Below are 21,105 nucleotides of genomic sequence, written 5' to 3' on the forward strand. Positions count from 1 at the left end.
TCCTCCTGCCATATTTCTTCAGCTTGAGGGATGTTATGTAGGTTTGGTGAAGGAATTTGTATTGTATTAGCCTGTCTTTTATTGATATTAGGAAGTTGTAGGCGTTATCCTCCCACTGTTAGTATTCAAGACCAGGAATGGCCTGCACCCATAGGCGGTAGGCTTGGTCAAAGGTCGGCTTTATTGACTCTAAGATTCCTCTTTAGAGCTTGGATATGAGTTTAGTTGGGGACGGGGAATGGAGAGTCTTCCAGCCCCACTGTGGCCACTGTGGGTGGAGAGAGTTTGGAACTGGGCATGGAATGCATTCTGAAGTTGGAAGTGTATATAAAATTGTTCCTGTTGATTAGGGACTCTTTCATGTAGTTCTTGGTGCGTGAGGAAGTGAGACCCAGATATTAGATAAAGAGTTTTTTTTAAAGCACAGTCTTGGCCAATATACAAAGTCTTGGAGTTTGTGGAGTGGGGCGAGATGAGCGGCAAGGGGTGTCAGGCAGGGTGATCATGTCCATGTGATGCCTGTAAGGGTATGCTCCCATGCCCTCTATCGAGTAGAGAATAGATGCTTGAGGAACCGTATTAGGATTGTAGGGGCAGGGGGAGAGACCCCAGTGTAAGTAATAAATTTGAGAAGCTAAGTAGTAGAAGTAGAAATGTGGGAGGGCCAGACCCCCTTTTTCAATGGCTGCTGTCCGTTTTACCCAGGAGATGTGGGGGGAGCCTTTAGCCCATATAAATTGGATTATGGTACTATTTATTTTTTGAAAGACTAGTTAGGGTATGGTGAATGGGGTATTGTGGAATATGTAAAGAAATTTAGGGAGGTAGATCATTTTAATGTTTGCCCTTCCCCAAAGTGCGATTGCTAGTTTGGCCCAACTCTTGAGAGTATGAGACATAATCAAGTATCGGGTCTAAGTTGAGTTTCAGAAATTGTTGGTGGTTCGGGTGCACCCTTATCCCCAGGTACTTGATTTATATCACCCATTTTAACTGTGTCTGGGGGGGTAATGGGGTGGAAGGGAGGGGGTCAATGTTAAACAATTGCGATTTATCCCAGTTAATCTGGAGTCCTGAGTATTTGCCAAGTCCTGAGTATTTGCCAAGTCCTGAACAGTGGCAAGTAGACTGGAAAGGGACTCTAGAGGGTCTGCTCGGTATACAAGTATGTCTTCAAAGAGGGACACCTTCTCTGTGATATTAGCGTATTGTAGCCCTTTGACAGTTGGGCTTTCTCTTATCATAATGGCCAAGGGTTAAATTGCTAGTGCAAAGAGGATTGAGGACAGGGGGCATCCCTGCCTTATCCCCCTACAGAGTTGAAATGGGGGAGAAACAGTTATTGACCCTTACCTTGGCTATTGGGGATTTGTACAGTACTTTGACCCACTGGACAAACTTGGTACCCAGGCCAAACCTGTGTAGCACTTGCCAAAGGTAGTCCCATTCTACCGAGTCAAAGGCCTTCACAGAATCAATCGGTGTCGCCGCCCTAAATTCCCTGTTCGTATGTGAAAGTTGAAGGTTAGTAAAGAGACGGCGAAGGTTAAAGTCTGTTGCTCTGCCTGGCATAAAGACGGATTGGTACGGATGTATTATGTCCTCCACTGCTTGGGTGAGCCTTGTGGCCAGAATTTTTGCCAGTATTTTAGCATCAGTGTTGATAACAGATATAGGGCGGTATGAGCTGCATAGGGTTGGGTCATGTCCTGCCTTTGGAATGACCACTATAAGGGCTTCAGCGAAGGATGGTGGCAGTGATTCAGAATCCCAGGCTGCCTGGAGAGTTTCCAGGAGGCGTAGGGTTATTAGTGGGCCTAGTGTTTTGTACCAGTCCGGGGGGAGCCCGTCCAGGCCAGGGGTTTTATTCAACGGAAGGATTGGATAGCATTTTCTAACTCTTCTGCAGTTATGGGCAGATCAAGTCAGGCTTGCTTTGCTGGGGATAGCTTCAGTATCCGTATAGAGTCAAGAAAATGACTTCGCTGGAATGCTGTGTTTGAGGTAGAGGATTTATATAACTTTCCATAGTACTTGGCAAATATTTCAGCTATCAAGTGGGGTTCATAAAGGATTTGGCTTCCCTCGGACTGTATGCGAGGCACGGCAGTAGAGGATTGTTGTTGTTTGTCTAGAAAGGCCAGTGTTTTACTATTTTTATCCCCTTTGTCAAAGATTTGTTAGAAGTATATAGTAATGCTTTCTTTGTCTAGGTGGTGGACTCCCTAGCTAGGGCTGCTTCAGCTTGTCTTACCTCCTCATATGTGACTCGAGTAGGGTTACTGAAGTGTCGGTTTTGAGCCTGCCCTAGTCGCCATTCAGCTTCTGCAATGGCCTCTTTGGCCGCTGTTCTGACCTGGGCCACTAAGGCTTTTATGGAGCCTCGTGGCGACGCCTTAGATGCTTCCCACACCGTTTCTTGGGATGTCGGTTTTTGTAATAGTAATGCTAATTTAGCTCTTTCCTCTGTCCACATTTTAAGGAAAAGTGCAATGAGAAAAATAAACTAGTTGTTTGGCTCTCTATAATTGCCCTGTTATTTGAGAGCAGTGATACAGTGAGATGGAGAAGTCATTTAGCACATTTTGTTTAAATCTTTAACAGCTGCCTCTGGGAACATTGATTGCCTGCACCTGCTGATCGATTGCAGCGAGAGACCGGATATTACTGATGTGATGGATGCTCGTGGGCAGTAAGTTATTCCCGTACAAATCTATCTGACAACACAGTTACTTTGTTATATGAAGCCCTGGCTCTCGAAAGGATACCATGTTCTATTAGCTATTGCGTTTGCAAAAGGCCATTATGGAACAGCTATTCCAATTAAGATGGAAAGTGGCTTAGTTGGGGGTAACAGTAGTTTATAAGGGGAAAAAAAACTGGCCTTGCAAGAGTTAGGACACGCTGAGAGGGAGCTCCCAGTGCGAGTGGCCATGTCGTGCAGAGTGCATGCGCATAATGAGCAAGTTGTGACATTCGGCCCAACATTTCTGCTCGAACCGGGAGCTCCCTCCTGGTTTGAGTATTCTAGAGCTTGCAGGGGGGGGGCATTTTTTTTTTTAAAACCTGTTACCTCCAACCGGAGTGCGGTCCCCTTTAAGTACACAACAATTTATCACTGCCAACGCTCAAAAATATAAATCACATCTTTTGGTAAGTTAAACGTCATAAACCAAAAACAACTGGAAACCCTAAAACAACTTTTATATATTAATTGAAACTGACATATAACTATAGAATAGCTGTTAAACACAATCCAATATTAACTAAAGCATTGTTCTTGGAAACAGAATTGCTTCTGCCATATCCGCCTTCATAGAAGCTCTTAAATCTGATTTGATTATGTTTAGAGCTTGTATTTAAAGTTATTAGGAGTTGGAGTTGATGCCCACAATTGCTTCCAACTCCACAGCTCTGCTTTTATGGCAGTCATGTTTTGGTCTAACAGAGACTATAATTGAAGTGGAAAAATGTCCTCTCTATAGAGTTTTCACTTCATGTTAATTGGGATTTATTTACACCCAACATCTATTTTGACATTTTCCCCACTTAATGCATCAACATTTTGTTTAATGCCCTCAAGAGGCTATGCAGTACAGAACATTGACAGAGGCATTTCCAAAAAGTAGTGGGCAATATTCCCCCATTGATTGCTTGTTTGAAGAAATACAAATGGATAAAAAAAAATCCCCTTAAAACCATAGCAAATCTTGGTAATCCTTTTGGTTTTCTGTTATTGGTCATTTATGATACTACTGCTTTGGAGTGTTTTATAATAGTCTTCTTTTCAGAACCCCGCTCATGCTTGCTGTGATGAATGGTCATGTTGACTGTGCTCATCTGCTGCTGGAGAAAGGGGCTGCTGTGGACGCGGAAGATAAAAAGGGGAGGACAACAATTCACAGAGCGGTGAGCAGCCACAAGTTATAGTTGTTAAAATTTGTTTAAGAGTAACTAAAGATAGTTACTCTTTATCACTATTATAAAGTTTATGGCACATGATGTGTTTTACAAAATGGTGCTATATATCTGTAAATAAAATGACAGTTGCTTTCTTTGTTTAGATTTTTTTTTTTTTTTTGTTTAATCTAAAATATGTCATGTCTTCAATAGTCTGTTACAGGCTGTGAGGATTGTGTGGGAGCCCTGATGGAACATGATGCCTTTGTGCTGTGTCGGGATTTCAAGGGACGCACACCTATTCACTTTGCTGCAGCTTGTGGACATGCTACCTTAGTGCATGTGTATTTGCAGGCAGCTCTTTCAATAGACCCACTGGATGCAGTGGTGGATTATAATGGATATACTCCCATGCACTGGGCTGCTTACAATGGTAAGTTTTAATAACCAAAGATTTCTATGTTGCAGTTATTCTGTGTGATACTTCTTGTAACTTTTTGAGGTTTTTTTGTGTTGTATTTGACAGGGCACGAAGATTGTTTGGAACTGTTACTTGAACACAACCCATTTGCTTACCTCGAAGGAAACCCTTTTACCCCTTTGCACTGTGCAGTGTAAGTGTTTACCAGGAATGGGTGTAAAGTAATCCATTGACATTCATGCACCCACTTGTAGCTGCAGTTTCCTCAGGTCTTGTGGAATAACAAATATTTTAACCATATGAAATGGTGAAACCTATCTATTAACAGCTAAAAATTTTTAGCCAATATTTAGATGTATGGAGGGGGAATTTAATAGCTATGGGGACAAACCAGACCTAGACAACATTAAGCATTTCAGATGTTGGGGAAATGCTAGATTTTGTAACGGGCAGACTTGGTAAATATTCTGCTTAAATGCTTTAAAAGCATTTCACGTAACTGATATTTCTGTTCCTTTAATGCAAAATGCTTGGGGAGAAGAAATTATTAGGGATGCACTGAAAGCTTGATTTAGTTTTAGGATTAGGCCATGTACCTACGTTTTTGTTTTTTTTGTGCAGGATTTTGATGAATCCTAAATTGGTAAGTTGTCCAAATCCAAACTCACTACTAAATCTCTGGACAACTGAATGTGTAAATTTTTTGTTCACAAGGTGAAAATGTTTATTTTAACTTTTTGCAAATCTAAATTTGTTTGGTTTTTATTTTATTTTTGCAGAATTAACAGCCAAGGTACGGCTGACCTACTGGTAGAAGCTTTGGGTGCCAAGATTGTGAATAGCAGAGATGCCAAAGGGAGGTTAGTTTCTCTCCACTTGTACTGTTTCTGTTAATGTTGTAGTACATATGAAGTAAAGCCCTTAACTTAATACATATCTGTATAGATAACTCTGTGATATCCACACTAGGTGCAGGATTTGGGGTTGAAAACGAGTTTAGCCATGAGATTGTCTGTTCTAACTGATTTTGACAAACCCAACCATTTACTCTTTCTTTAATTAGTAAACTACCTCCTAAACATGAGTAATAAAGGGTAGTTTTGCTTCACTTGTATAGTAGAGATTAGCACATCCTGTATATATTCGGTCATTTCAAGATTTAGAAAGATATAAATCTTTTTGTATATATTCGGTCATTTCAAGATTTAGAAAGATATAAATCTTTTTGTAAACAACTGTTTGTATTTGCTTACTTTTGTATTTTCCTTGTGTAGTTTAGAATCCAAACTTCAGTTTTTTTGTTTTTTGATGCAGGACTCCTCTTCATGCTGCAGCATTTGCTGACAATGTGAACGGTTTACAGCTACTTTTGCGCCACCAGGCTGAGGTCAATGCCACAGACCTCTCTGGTCGGACATCTCTGATGATGTCAGCAGAAAATGGAAGAACTGCAGCAGTTGGTAATTGTACTTTTTGGTGCATAGTGGTCCATAGTGTTTTGAGATTCAAAAAATATACTTTATCATGTTCATCCATTTACTTGATTAAAATCTGAAGTCAGTCTTTATCTAAACTGATTTAATAATCCTGTTGTAGAGTTCCTGCTGTTTCACATGAAGGCGGATTTAACTGTGATGGATATCAACATGAACACTGCGCTTCACCTAGCCTGCAGCAAGGTGAGTATGCTTCTCTAGTTGAATTAGAGTTTCAGATTGAGTGTATGTAGTTGTATGATTTTATAGTGTTTTGTTTATATATTTAAATTTCATCTCACTGTTATGTGCAGCTACTAATATTAAGTCCATTTACCTGTGTACAGTGTTAATCAGCTGCATGTTATGGCCAAAAGTATATGGACAACCTGCCCATTCATCCTCATTCTGTTTTTTTCCCCATAAAGGTTTTAATTAGTTTGTATGCTATGCAACCTTTACTCTGCTTAGTGGTTCCATTCAACCACAAGATCAGGTTAGTGAGGTTATGTTCAATTAAGGTCAGGGCTCGGTGCAGGTTTGTCATTCTTCCCTTTTGAGCAGACAAATTCTGTAAAAACATGTTTTTGTGTATAGGGCTGTTATCAAGCCAAAACCAGAAAGGGGCTTAATAAAACTATTGCCAAAAAATAGGTATTCCTGAAATTTTAGCTAACCTTATCATACTTAAGTGAAAAGTGGTCCATGCAGTTAGAAAGCTTTACAGCTTATACTTCAGCTTTACATAATTATGTTGTAGTCGAGGTTAAAAATTTCATACAAGCATCGATCATGCCCAACCTTCACTTTTGGTCAGCCATTTTTGCTCTGTTTTCTGTCTAAAATTGGGGTGTTTACTTTTTATAGCCTTATTTTACACTATAATACACGTGACTATAATTATATCCTACAAAAAGGTCACATGCCCTTGAAGATGTATATGGCTGCAGCTAACCCTTGTTGTGACTTAAAATTGAAATTTAGGCACTCTGTATAAAAATAATTCAGATGGGATTTCTTCCAATTTACGTTTTCCTTTCTAGGGCCATGAAAAGTGTGCCTTGCTGCTTCTAGGGGAGACCCGGGACCTTGGCCTTATCAATGCAACAAACAGCATGCTGCAGATGTGAGTGAACCAAGGAGGTTGCTAATGGGGGCTGCTGCTTTTTTTCTGTTTAGAATAGCCCTGACAGCTTTGTGCCAACAATCATTTTCCTGTTTGTTTTCCTTTAGGATTATGAAGTGTATTTTTATATGAGCTTGGGGGGGGGGCACAGGAATGATATAAGTATAATCATCTATACCCCAGCAACATAGCTCAACCCAAAGCAATATTTTCAGTTTCCTTAGAGCTGGTCTTAGGGATGCGTGCAACGTTATTGTTTAGATAGGCGTGTTCAGAACACCCACATTTGATGGTGTACTGAAAACCTCCAGAGACCATTATGTTTTATAAAGTGGAAAAATGCTGTTTATAAGATGAATGTGTTCCCATATCACATTTTACTGGGTAACTATATCCAATACCTTTATGTGCAGCTATGTGTGACATGTTGGCGCTGTTTAACCATTGAAATAATATCTATCTAAGATATATATATATATATATATATATATATATATATATATATATATATCTAATAATAATTATCTGCGTGTAGTTCTATGCTCTGATGTCATACCCCACAGTTTATTGGTTCTGGCTATTTTTAATTATGTGTAAGAGTATAATATCTGGTATTTAATTTTTCTCATCCTTCCCCAGGCCTCTTCACATTGCTGCTCGCAATGGACTGGCATCGGTTGTCCAAGCTTTGCTTACAAGAGGGGCCACTGTGTTGGCTGTGGATGAAGAAGGTGAGAAAACTACACTTTTCCCTGGCCTCTTGTTTGATACTGAAGAGTGTTACTTGAATTGTTTGAGTAACACTGGCCTGGAGCAGCAGCATTATATTTTTATTAATGGCTGCTCTCCAAGGGAGGTTACATTTTAGAGACAATGCGCCCTCTTCATAATTGGCAAACATAGCATATTCAGCTACAAGACAAGCCATAAACTGTAACCAGCAGGATTTAAGCATAAATGTCATTCAAAACATTTCAGTCAAGGAAGCAGGGCCTTTAAAAATCTACCGCAGAATATCAAATATATATACAAGAGGGTAAGAAATTATGTGGGGATTAGCTGATTCAGTCCCTACACGTGTTTTGTTTGTATTTTTTGAAAATTGCTATTTTCTTAAATTTTACTTCTTTGAATTGATAGAATCATAGATGATAAAAGCATAATAACCCAATTAAACCAGAATTTGTGTAAAAGTCTAAACTGTACTGTTTGTGCACAGTTTACGCCATTTATCAGAATGTATACTGGGCAGTTTAGAATTTCAGCTAGGCCATTCCCTCCCACCATCTGGCATAATGGAAGGTGTTCTATGGTCTGACCCAACTCTTTGCCCTCTCTCTGCATCATAATAAAATGGCATTAACCTCTTGCATATTAAAGTTGTGCTTATTTTAATACAACCCTGCTACACTAGTTGACTTTAATTGGTCAGCACCCAAAAATGTACTTTAAATTATTAATGGATAATTGTTGTGGATATTTTGCCTGTAATATATTTATTATTTCAGAAGCAGTCTCTACTAAACACCTGGCACTTTTTTGCCTTGAATAAAGTATAAAGTCGCATATTTCATCCCTGCTATTATAGAAATACAAAGCTCTGAACATCTTCCTTAGAATTGTCTAATACATTTTACTTTTTGCATTCATTTTTTTTTCACTTGACAGCAGGTCACACCCCAGCCTTGGCCTGTGCGCCAAACAAGGATGTAGCGGACTGCTTGGCACTTATCCTATCCACCATGAAGCCTTTCCCACCAAAAGACGCCATCCTACCCTTCAGTTTCAACCTTCTGAAAAACTGCAGCATCGCTGCCAAGACTGCCCTTCCTAATGGTGGCAGCTGCCCCTACACAAAGGATCGTCATGGTTCTATTGCCATGGATGGCTGCTACTCTGAGTAGCTTCTTTCACCCACTGGGTGATGCAACCTTACATTTAATTTATTTAGGATCAATTTAGGGCACTTTTAAAGGAGAATAAGACACAACATGCAGTGGTGTTGAACTGCTACTAGGCTTCCCTGCCTTTGACCTGCTCTCCTGAGCTGCCCTGGCTTGCACTGAAGCTTATGTAGTATTGTACCTTACTTGTGTATGAGGTGGAGATTCTTCCTAGGTGAAAGGAGTTTTAAACTGAAAGGGTTCCCCTCTCTCCATCTGCACAGTGAGCTGCCCTCACTAAATGCTTCCATGGTGTCTCTTGCAGAAGGATAAAAGAGAGTGCGGCATTGGAATTTATAAGTTCACTCCAGTTATTGGTCTCTTTGCTGCTGTAAGTTTTTTTGTTTTTTTTGTTTTTTTTTTTAACCCATTATATATTTCAAGAGTTACCAGGCCTTAATGAATTTCAGAAGCAGCTTAGAAAGTCTGTCCCTGGGAGACTGGACCTGATAGTCAGGTGGTGACTTGTCAGTCGGTTGAAATCTACAGACATGTAGCACTATTATACCCATTACCTTAAAACTATCACATATGTTCATGACTGATGCATAGCAGTTTTTTTTTTTTGTTTTTTTTGCAGATTACTGATTGATTCTGATACAAACGTGCGCATACTTCCTATTTATGCAAAACAGGTGCCTCGATTAGCCAGTCTAACGCATCAGAAAGTAACATTTCCATTATCCACTGCTGCAAAATACCCCCATCAGCTAGGCACTTTAGTGGTTCTGTGTTTTCTAGTGCTTTATTCTGCCACCCTGTCTTTTTGTCTGCAATTTACTAGATGGTACATACCATATTGTCAGTATTTTTAATTATTTATTTAACCCTTTCTGTTGGACGGCATGTTTGTTTTGTATACTAGACCATGCAATTTGCGAAAGGGATATATATATATATATATATATATATATATATATATATATATATATATATATATATATATATATATATATATATATATATATATATATATATATATATATATATATATATATATATATATATATATAATCTATATCTTTGGCATTTAAAAGATTTTTTCCCTCATTTTTCAAAGTACAATTTGCACTTGAATTCCTTCAATATCTAAATCTGTAACCTTTCTGTGTGTGCACCTGAGTACTAGATGTTTACTAGCATATGCAAGTATTTAGTTGCATAGGGAATGTGTTTACTTGAGGAATGTAAGAATGGTGCTTTCATGTTTGTGCATTTTTATTTTAGTTTACTACAGTAATGTAATATAGTTTTTATTTTTATTTAGCATGATATTAGCAACCTGATCCAGATAGAAAACTTGCTTTAAAAAGGCATTATTTTGATTTGTATTGAGACTTACAAATGCTTTAGGGGGCAAGGTTTTATCAATAATTATTAGCCCATGTTTGGATGAATTACCCTTTTCTGCCTAGAATTTGCTATTGAAATCTGTCAGGCTATTTTTTTAACCATTTGATCTTATAGCAATTTAGAACCTATTGCCAAAAAATTAAGCCTTGGGAAAAAAAAAAAGTAATTTTTAAGTGAGAAATTATTGGTGCTAAAAGCTGTCTTTATTGAAATAGTATTCACTTTTCATATATATATTTTTTTTTTTTAAAATCATAGCCTTTTGCAAAAATGATCATGTAGTAAATTTAATGGAAAGTAATCCCTATGATAAAGGAACCCAATCATATGGGGCTAATATACTAAAATAGCTGCTAAACTGTACCAGTCTGGTTAACCATAGCAAGCAATACTGTATTTGCTCTGGTTTTCTTTTTTGTAGTTAACATATCAGAACTGATTCTTATTGGTAGCCATGTGTAATGGCTCTCTTCCGTTACGGTTTAGTGGCTGTGTTAGTAAATAAGGCCCATAGTCTTCTTTTTCTATCAAGTAAGATTTTTTTTTACAGGTACTATGAAAATGAGCCGCTAAGGTTGCTTATTTCAGAAGAAAGTCAGCAGACTTGTTAAACCCAAATTATTATGTTACTGCCAAACCATTATACACAAATTAGGATGAACCATATGGCTTTAATGTAATAAGAAAGCTGAAAATATTGACTGCTGGAGATTTTGAGAAATATTGGAGCATGTTGCTCAACTGTCCACCTTTTAGATTTATAAACTCATTAAAAGTTGGGCTGCCCATAATAATGATCCCTGTTATAATATAATCTTTTTAGTAGCTTCTTTTTTTTTTTAATTGCCTTCTAAGTTATTGTGGGGGGAAAAAACAAAAGCATAAGCATATATACTTGTATATCGTGATACAGAAAAAGAATAGGCAAAATACACTATTAAAATTGCATCTGGCTATGCTCATGCAGAGCAAAGTGATGTCTGTGCTTATAATGCTTCAGTAAAACAACACTGACGAGACTATTTAGTAGTGTGCTGTAACAACACCGTCACATATACAGGAACACTCTGATTTTTCAGTATCTCCATATTGTGCCTATATGTATAGGACAATAACGCACAGATGGACAGGGGTTGTATGCCATTTTTTAGAATAGCATTTTATGTTACAACTACTACATCAATTCTCCCATAAACTTTAAGAAGCAGAATGTAACCTTTTAAAGCATCCGTTAAAAATCTTGAAGTTGTGTCTGTTAACACGAGATCTTGATCATTTAAAATATATAAAAATGACTTGGGTCAAGAAAAGGTAGTTGTCTTATAAGCAGTCATTGTACCAATTGTTCATAGTTGTATGTGTAGCCAACTCATTCAAATTCCTAATGTAAACTGACACCTTGCCTTCATTTGTTTTATAAATAGCCAAGTCTTGTATATAGTGGGAAATGCAAGTTTCACCCTAAGTGAACTCCTATCTACATCATTATTACTTAAAAAAAAAAATGTCCAGTTTAAAATTTTAATGAGCACCAAAGTCTTTGAGGTGTATTTATTAATACTCTCTACAAACCTCCCTGTTCGCATATCGCAACCAATATGCAGTTAGACTTGAACAGTCATTACAAGTTGGAAAACATAAGCAAAGATCTGATTTGTTGCTTATGGGTAACATCACCAGTGAGGTTTGTCTCCAGTGTTAATAAATATTTGTTAGAACCCACCTCTATATTAGGGAAGCCAGAAGTCTTTATTTAGTAAAAAATTTGTTGGACTATTACTGGAGTCTTTAGATTTTATTTCTGTTGGAGATTAAATATCCATGCCCTCTGATATATGGTGCCAGATGCAGTGATTGAAGTACTCTAAGGCCAAGCACCAGGTCACATGCTTAGCTAAATGCTCATTGTTGCTCCCTCTGAGTGGAAATACATGAGGGCTGATTTACTGTGGGTAGTGGCATAAGTGCTGCTCATACACATAAGAATTTGCTGCTACCAACAAGGGATGCAGTTTACACTTTGCACCTTATGTGCAGAGTTGCAGGGCTCATAAGGCACAATAGAGCTTTAATGACAGCCCTGAGCAGACATTAAAGGAAGTTCAGACATTTATGCATCTTTGCTACCTAAGTCCAAATGGAGGTATATTTTCACTTTTTATGTACAGACATCAGGCTTTTAAATTAAGATTTGTTTTGTTTTGTTTTGTTCCCCACCTTTAGTCGTGAGTTATGCAGTCCCTGCAATCTTTTCCATAATCTGCTGCTGGAGGTCAACAGTACATGCATTACACTGTTGCATTAAAAGCATGGTTTGACTTAATAGGTTTTCATTTCATTAGGTAATTCACAACACAGACCACACAGCTCTCTTGGCTGGCTCTGTTTTGAATATAATTCCATTTGTCCCATTTAGCTTACTTTTACGTTTCCGTGGCTCTTTCATATGGCACTTTTTATTGCACTCCGTTTGTGTTAACGCTTTGATGGATGTTTTGAGATTTCTTTATTTTGCCTGCTAGTTTAATTCTAGTCACAGTATTAGTCAGGATTCATTTATATTTCTTAAATGCAGAAGCCCAGTGCACAAAGTGGATGGTGTCCAAAATCATTGCTTATGCCTACAAAAGCCGTGTGTGGATTTTTTTTTTTTTTTAATTCCACAGTCATTTAAATAACTATATATGTTGTCCCTAAAATTTAGAGCATAGTTATCTAGTGTTTTCTAAAATTTAGAGCAATTACAGTAGACCGCTCTCTGGGTCACCCTTAAAAGTTTTTAAGGACAGAATTGGTTGAAACCGTTCTCATAATTCTTGGAACTGACAATGAATAGTGCCTCAAATGGATGAGAGAGAGTCTTTTTCTGTTGGCAGACATTACGTTTTCTGTTTACGTGCGTTTTTGTGTATGTGAGATTTGCACTATTTATGGCTGACCTGGGCTTCAATATATTTGAGTACCATGGACTTCAGGGGAATATGAAACAAAAAGCTAAGCCTTTTGTTCTTCTTTCAGTCTGTTGGAAATAGGATGCATACGTTGACAGAAACTGTAGTAGTTGCAAGCAGACTGAGGCCATGCCCCATACAGCCTACACATTATTTACAAAGAAATGCTGTTAATCTACCCCTCTTTTTCTATACGTGAATGCAAAAGTGTTACCCTCTTCAGTCAAAACAAATTACCTCAGATTGCTGTTGGAGTTTGAAAACTTGAATAAACTTCTCTGCATGTTTTTTTTTTGTAGGGAAGCCAAGCAGGCCAGTTTGCATTATGTTTTTGTATTTAGTCATCTGCACTATTTGGTTCTTTTCTTGTGTGCCTTCTTAAAATGTAGCATTTGTACATTTTTGTTTTATTTCTACAGAAGATGGTGTGGTTGTGTGTGTGTGTGTATGCGGGGGGGTGTCTGTAGATATATATAATAAGCTGTTAGATGTTAACGCTAGAAAGAAACCGCTTTGGAACTGATTAATAATGGGATTCATGTTGCCATCTTTTATTTATGCCTTTGCCTCAGACAAATGCTTGGGTCCAAAGATGCTTTCTTGTAGTGGTAAGGGCTGAGTAGTTGCATTAATGGGGCACACTTTTATTTTTCTGAAGGCATTCGCTCCACTGCCCTGTCTAGCATTTTAATTTTTTTTAATCACATCATTATTTCCCTCCTTTGAGAAGATAAGTGTCTTAATATTATGCTATTGTTTTGCACAGAGTGTTAGGAGTGAAGATACGTGGTACTGTAAAGCTTAGTTGAGACCCACTAGCACTGTTCCTGTGACCTCAAATCCTGCTTTTCAGTGTATCATCATCATCATGTCACTGTTTTAGTTATTCATGAGATAGGCTCCTTCTTTGGTGCTTTATGTTAGATCATTTCACAAGTGTTGCCTTGTCCACATTGTGGTAAGGTGGTTGTAATATGTTTAATAATGTGTTTGTGTTCCACTGTGCAAATTAACTTACTTGCCCACCCTTTCCATTTTGCATGTTGTGAAAATGAGACAATCAAAGTTCTGTCAAAAGGGCTTTCTAGCAAATTCTTTTCTCTGGCTTGGCTTTGCTTACTCTGTTCCAGCTATTTTTACTGGTGGGGACATTTTGCAGCAGTTTTGCCCTTCTACATTCTCCTTTCACCTAGAAAGCAGCGCTGTCTTGTTCTCCTTTAACAAATCCAATGTGTGCTTTAGCAGCACAGCTTGACAATTCTAAGTAATAAATTGAGTGTTTATTTTTCGGGGGGCCGAGCGTGGTTACGCAAAGAAAAGATGCATTCATTTGCTCTGAGAGATGTTGTCTGGTTCCCTGAGTGCATTGTTTACAGGGCTGTCCTGAAACTTCCATTCCTATCCTCCCACCTACTCTACCTTTAATCCATGCTGCCCTTTCTTTTGACTTCTATTATTCATTCGAATGGTTTCTGTTTAGGGGTTTCTCTTATCCCAAACGGTTTCCTTTTTGCTTTCACACAGCAAATTATTATGCCAAAGTACCCCTGTTTTTTCCATCCTTCAACCTAGTATTTCTGGTCCAGCCCTACTTGTTCATTGTAAATGTGTCACTTGTGGCATTATTTGGACCCTTAACTGGATCTTGCCTTCTGCCATTCTCTCCAAAAATGGAAGTTTCTTTCAGCTCCTAATGCAAAGCACTTGTGTCATTAATAAGCACTTTTCATAACTCTGCTGCTGGTGCCTGCAGAACATTGCTACTGCAATGCAGTCAATGTCCATGCAGCAGTAGAGGATTAAGGTATGTAGGGGTTTGACTTCCTGTAAGAACACAGAGTAGATAGGAGTGGGTGGAATAAGCAAGAGAAGTCTACTTTATCCTCCATTGCTGTGCTCATTCCTTTCGGGTAATACCTTAGTAGTGGAGGAGGAGAAGAATGCAATGGTTTAAAACGAATGAGAAGGAACTTAAGAAAAAAAGAAAAAAAAAAAAAAAAACAGCACAAATGCATTTCATATACAGGTTTACTTGCACTGCCACTGTATAAAGAAGGAGCTACACTTATGTGGATAGCTAATGTGAGCCATATTGCTGAATGTATCCTCCGACATGATATACCAAGATATTAAATTGAAATATGGTTGACACTTCTTGGTTACTCAATGGTTGGTTGCCATTGACTTTGTGAGAGGCTTTTACAGCCAATTATATTATTATTATAGATTTGTTTTGATTTTTTTTTTTTTTTTTAATCTTGCTTTGGGTTTATTTTTAAACATTTGACAATTGTTCTCTATTCCTTGCCACACGGACACTTTCATATGTTCTGAATTTAGAGAGCAAAAGAATAAGGGTATAGACATGCAGAGAATTTAATGTTTTCAGGTCTTTCTTTCTTCTTTCAATCTTAAACCTTTAAAAGAATTGCATGGAATGACTCACTGGAAACTATGTGGTTTGAACCTCTACAACATTAAGTAGGGAACTGAAAGGGAACTGTTTTGTTTCTCATTTTTTAAAAATATTGCAAGAAAAACTGGACCAAAGTAGAAACCACACTGGTGTTCGGAAAGGGCCACAGCTCTGATTTTCAACAAAAACCCATGCTGGTTTCTGACTGTTATACTTAAATTTACCATGTATGAACACTATATTGTTTATTATGTGTATATTAATTTAACAGCATTTGCACAAGCACACTTACTGCATCTCTTGATGAATCTAGCTAATATTGCTACTTTGAGCCTCAAAAGCCATGGAACCACTAGGAGCCAAAAATAACAAAATTGCCTGTACCCCAGTCTGTTTTAGCAATATGACGTGTAAATTTTTCTTCCCTACTTTTGTGACTTTGTGAAATTAAAATAGGAACATTTCGAAATTGAAATTCAATTGTGAATAGACTGAACCATCATGAAAGGAATATCCTGCTGCTTGCTAATGCTGTTATCCACAAAATCATAACTGAAATCAAACTGTGTTTAAATGGGAAACTGGGCCTATTGATAACCCTTAGTAGAAATACATGGGCCCACACATCTGTGTAGTGATCTGATAGATTGGCCTATGCAATTAACCTTCCAGGCCCTGTAGAACTAGCTTAATTGAAAGCAAAGGCAAGATATTAGCCTTACTTACAAAGTGGGTGCTTGTCACACAGGGCAGTTTTGCCCAATGCAACCCACAGCAACTAATCCAATGTTTGCTTTCAAATGATAATGCTTGTTTATAGGGGAGATCTAGCCTTTTCTTTCCTGAAGCAACAAATTAGGCCTTCCCAGCAGTGCCATGAACTTAGTGGGAGCACATTATTTTTAATGTAGGTGGTTTATTGGCTCCAATGTGGGGGAGTGTGATTCTGTACAATATTCAAAATTTTTGGGGGTTTTTTGTTGGGGGGGTGAATAACGGGAGACATCTTATGTGACTTCATGAGGTCAACTAGCTTAGCAATGTACATACTGTACTGTCACCTTTGATCCACAACTAATGATTTCCAAAACAAAATATTAGCAACCAATATTCCACCCCACAGACACATGAAAGCATTGTGTTACAGGCAGCTTTGCAGTGCTGAGTTTAACCAAATTGTAATAAGAAGTCATTGAGCCAAAAAAAGTTTACAGGCAGCGGCTACATATTGTTGCCAAAATGCAAAATGTGTTTTTTGTTTTTTTTTCTTGCTTTTATTCATTTTTAGTCCATAGTAAACAAAGGTTTCTCCCTAGAAACAGTGCTGAAATTTAAATTATCATTAAAAAATATCTTTGCTTAAGTCAAAATTCTTTACTGTGTTCTGTAGATTTATTGTTTGAAAGCTATAAGCAAAAGTACATTGTGGGGGCAATTTTAAAGGAGTTTTAAAGTGAGTGGCATCCAGTTGCTTACTACAGAGTATTGTTCGCTTTATAGAGCTTAATTTAATTCAGTAGCCTTCAATTTAATATGCAACTCAATTACAAATGTAAACTACATGTGCTTTACTTGACCACTGTGTATGGATTTAAAACTCCCAAATTCTTTATTAATAATGCTTAACTAAATTTAAATAGTGGGGTCTCACAATGCAAAAAACAAAATGCTGCCCATTGTTTTCAATCACATAAATAGTAGTAAGGATTTGTTCCTGTTGAAGATAAGCATTACATTATTAGAAATAAAAAATTGTATTCATTTTTTGCTTAATTTTGAACTGAAAATTAAAGCCTCCCGCTTAAACCATTCTAACTGGGCACTGTTGTTTAGGCAAACTGGTGAGCCTTGTTAGATACTGGCACAATTTTGTCATCATTGTGTCATGGATAGTATATAGGACATAGTACCTCACTCATGAAAGGGGTTAGTTGATCATAAAGAAAACCAGTCCAAGATTAACTTGACTGGGGTTTCTTTACAATAAATTAAGCCTCACCATGAGGATGAATGTGGTACTTTGTCCTCTTGTGCCTGATACTTTAAAGACCTACTTGCCTGAGGGCAGGTAAACCAGTAGAGTGATGGTTCTTTTATTTTTATATACAACTATGGGAATTTTTCACCAATATGAATTCATGAAAATTTAGAGGCCTATTTGTCGAATTTTAGTGGTTTTAGAGGGTTTTGAAACCATGATTAAACTCACTTTCTCGAAAATCACTGTCATTAAATTTTTTTAAAGATCCGAATATAAAAAGTATTACGGAACAAAAACTGGACGATGCTCTAAACATACAAAACCTACAAACCTCCAAAAAATTGGAAAACCTCTCAGACTGAATCGATATAAAATGATCTAAAAAGTTCAGTGCAGGTCTCGTTGACTTCTAAAGGCCCTCAACAGCTTTTACCCGACACATTTTTGTATTGGAGGGTTTCATGATTTTTATGCTTAATAAATCTTGAATTTTAAGAGTTTTAAAGAAATTTAGAAAAACCACAATTTTTTATAATGTTCGTAAATTGGCCCCTTCCTCGCAAGGACAAATGTGGGAAAATATTTGCTCAAAATTGACTATTGGATATGGCCTTCTGGTAAATTACCTATTTAGATCAGAAATCCCATACTTGTATGTTTAGTTTTGTATTCATGAGTAAGCAGTTGTTTTGTTTTTTTGTGCAGAGCATGGGGTAGCTTATTTTTAAAGCAATCAACACTAGTTTTTCTAATCCAGAGACAAAACACACCATCATGACCTCTAGTGAACTGGCAGTTTCTTCATATTTTTAGCACAAGTTGATTAAATGGTGTTAAAATATCCTGTTTAGAACTGATCTATGTGTCTAGCCTGGCAGTTAAGCATTGCATGACAAGTGTAGCATACCATCAGAACGGATTTAATTTTATACAGCATATAGTTTCAAAGTAGACGGTTTGTTTGCATACAGCGGTATTACCTACTGTAGAAATCTTTTGGTTTGCATATATTTAATGGTTATTACAGATATATAAATAAATGTGCATGACCTGTTTAACTAGTGTAGAAGTAAGTGTCCACTCCATACAGGTCTTTAAATCCCCTTGAAAAATATGTAATTTGGGTAAATGCATAGTGTTGCCTCAGTTTACTTTTATTCTGCTTAACACCTTTGCAAATAAACCAAAGCTTAGCAGATAAAAGATGGGAAGACTGAGAATTTAATTTCCATGTTAAAACTGTTCCTCATCAAGTGGTGCTAAGTAATACAATTGGTAAAACTTGTAATATAGAAGCACCTAGAAGATACCCATAGAAAATGGAAACGCTCTATTCGTAAAACCTGAGTAATTGCCATGATTCATGTCTCCAGCAGTGAATGGTTTAACCATACCTCTCTACCTCCATTTGCACGTGGTTGCTACTTGCGTAACATTTGCACAAAATCCAGTCCAGCAATTGATCTTGTGGCAATAAAACCTGTAATGATGTTTGTAATCATGTTACCTTTTGGTCCGTTGGGGAATAGCTAGTATAAACCAACTTGGAAAGACTTTTCTTAAGTCTCTGTAAATGCTGCATTAAAGTTATTGTCTCTAACTTTAGTTAGAGAGGCAGCATTCCTGCTGTCAGATCAACTAAACATTGGGACAGACGCATTACTCCCTCTGAACAGTTTTTTTCTAATGTGGTCGTAACAGTAACCAAAATAACGTTACAAAAGTCTCTCTTGTACATGATCCAAATCCTGTTTCAAGCCTACACGTTGGAGAAAAAAAGTAAAAAAAAAAAAAGACTTTTAATAATTTCTTGGTGTACTACCTGAAACCAGTAAGTTTTATAAAGGTAAATTGCCCCTTTTAGCCATCTTTTACATATTGTATTAACAAATCCCCACCCAGCCGATTGCATTCAAAAAGCCATCATCTGATTGAAGTTCATTACCTGACCCAGAAAACCCTGCAATATAAAACTACGTGCATTTATTAATAAACATAAGTGAACCAGAATTTTGTCCGCTACAGTATATGACCATGATTTATATATGTAAACAGGGAATTTTAAGTTAAGTTCTGGCCAATTAATACTGGTTTTAATTACCCTGGCTGCTGATGTTCTGGACATTGCTTCCATCCCTTTCTATAAAATGTCTGAGGCAACAAGAATAGCCATCATCATCAAACTCCTATGACTATATTTTTTCTTGTTATTGTTATACTTATTTCAGGGATCTGACCAGAAGCCTGTTGGTTTTATTTTCTTTGCTTTTTTTTCCTCTTCCAATTGATCAGTGGAGTTAAGCCTTGCTTAAAGCTGTCCTCTAAAATATCAGTGTTAAGATCAGGGAGGAAATATGGAAATTTGTGAATTTTGAACTGCTGGGGTTTTCTTTTCTAAATGTCCATATTTTTTTTTAAATTCATTCTAACATCTGGGACAAATTTAAACCATTAGGTTTGTCGTGTAATAGTAATTTTCTTTCCTTGTGGGGGCAGAACCAGTCATATGAGCTATTTAGGCATGGTTGAAGTATCTACTTTGCTCAACATTTTATAGACTTTTTTTTTTTACATTTTATGTTGCCATTAATACTTCCTTGCGCTTAGCCTTTTATATTAACTCCTAGGTGTAAAATAAACGGTTTACCCCTGACGGAACACCGATTGAGACGCTACTTTGTATGGCAGCAGATTATTGACCTAATTCCCAATCTGTATATATTTGTCACATTAGATGAGTGTCTTGGTCATTGGGACAATAAACCCATTTAGTTGTAATTATTTTCATTGTGCTTCCACTTGAATTCAGTTTATATATTCATGACAGGAAAGGGACATTATTGAGCTATGCACTTTTTTTTTTTAAAGTTCTCTATTTAGATGCCTCTAATTAAAAGTGGGTTTTTTACAGAGCATTTTATATCCGTTATTATTTAAAATTAAAATTCTCTTGCTTTGTTGGATTTAAATATTGACTAATTGTTATGTAGCCACTGCTTTTACCCTCCTTATAGCTCCAGCATCTGCAGTTTATCAACCATTCACTTTTGGTTGCAATTTTTCTTTTAGAGCCTTTGATGCATTTCAAGTTTGGTGTTTTTTGTTTAGTTTGATGGACTTGCATTTTCTAGATATTGGTGGCAAAACAAGTACACATGGGTTTGCTTTGACAACCAGAAAGGCCATTAAAATCAGCCTTGTGATTAATGAATATGCACATTACATTACAGAGCACAAAATATGACCAAAGGATATTTTTCATATTTGGAAAAAATAAGCATTGGCTCTCTGCACAATCTTAAAAGCACCACACTAGTTTGTCACTACTGTTTGGAAGAGCATACCATTTGTATTTTGATTTATTTCTTTTTCATTATTAAATTGCAGTATTTTAAATCCCTGGTGATGGATAAAGAAGGCTAAAACACAAGGTATTTGTTTCTGATCATCCATGCCAGAACCATAAAGGGAAAAGTACGCATTATTTTTCTTCCATACAGGGTAGGACTACACAGACGTTTTTGGCGCGATCCAACGCT

At 37.2% G+C, this 21,105-nt stretch overlaps 1 protein-coding gene across 4 annotated transcripts in view; it reads left to right on the forward strand.

The window, feature by feature from the left end:
* ankrd52.L (ankyrin repeat domain 52 L homeolog) overlaps nt 1–19,405 on the forward strand; it is a 53,565-nt gene extending 34,160 nt beyond the window's left edge. For 2 of the 4 annotated variants that reach the window (XM_018247395.2, XM_018247397.2), the window contains 10 exons: nt 2,605–2,692; nt 3,792–3,909; nt 4,114–4,333; nt 4,427–4,514; nt 5,101–5,181; nt 5,636–5,781; nt 5,918–6,000; nt 6,840–6,922; nt 7,562–7,653; nt 8,591–19,405. In XM_018247395.2, coding sequence (XP_018102884.1) covers nt 2,605–2,692; nt 3,792–3,909; nt 4,114–4,333; nt 4,427–4,514; nt 5,101–5,181; nt 5,636–5,781; nt 5,918–6,000; nt 6,840–6,922; nt 7,562–7,653; nt 8,591–8,826 — 1,235 coding nt within the window. In that variant the 3' untranslated portion in view covers nt 8,827–19,405. The remainder of the gene's footprint in view (nt 1–2,604; nt 2,693–3,791; nt 3,910–4,113; nt 4,334–4,426; nt 4,515–5,100; nt 5,182–5,635; nt 5,782–5,917; nt 6,001–6,839; nt 6,923–7,561; nt 7,654–8,590) is intronic. The other 2 variants (XM_018247396.2, XM_018247398.2) reach the window with 1 other exon arrangement.
* The last annotated feature ends 1,700 nt before the right edge of the window (nt 19,406–21,105 follow it).

Source organism: Xenopus laevis, chromosome 2L (genome assembly GCF_017654675.1).
Source record: "Xenopus laevis strain J_2021 chromosome 2L, Xenopus_laevis_v10.1, whole genome shotgun sequence".
Taxonomy (NCBI): Eukaryota; Metazoa; Chordata; class Amphibia; order Anura; family Pipidae; genus Xenopus; species Xenopus laevis.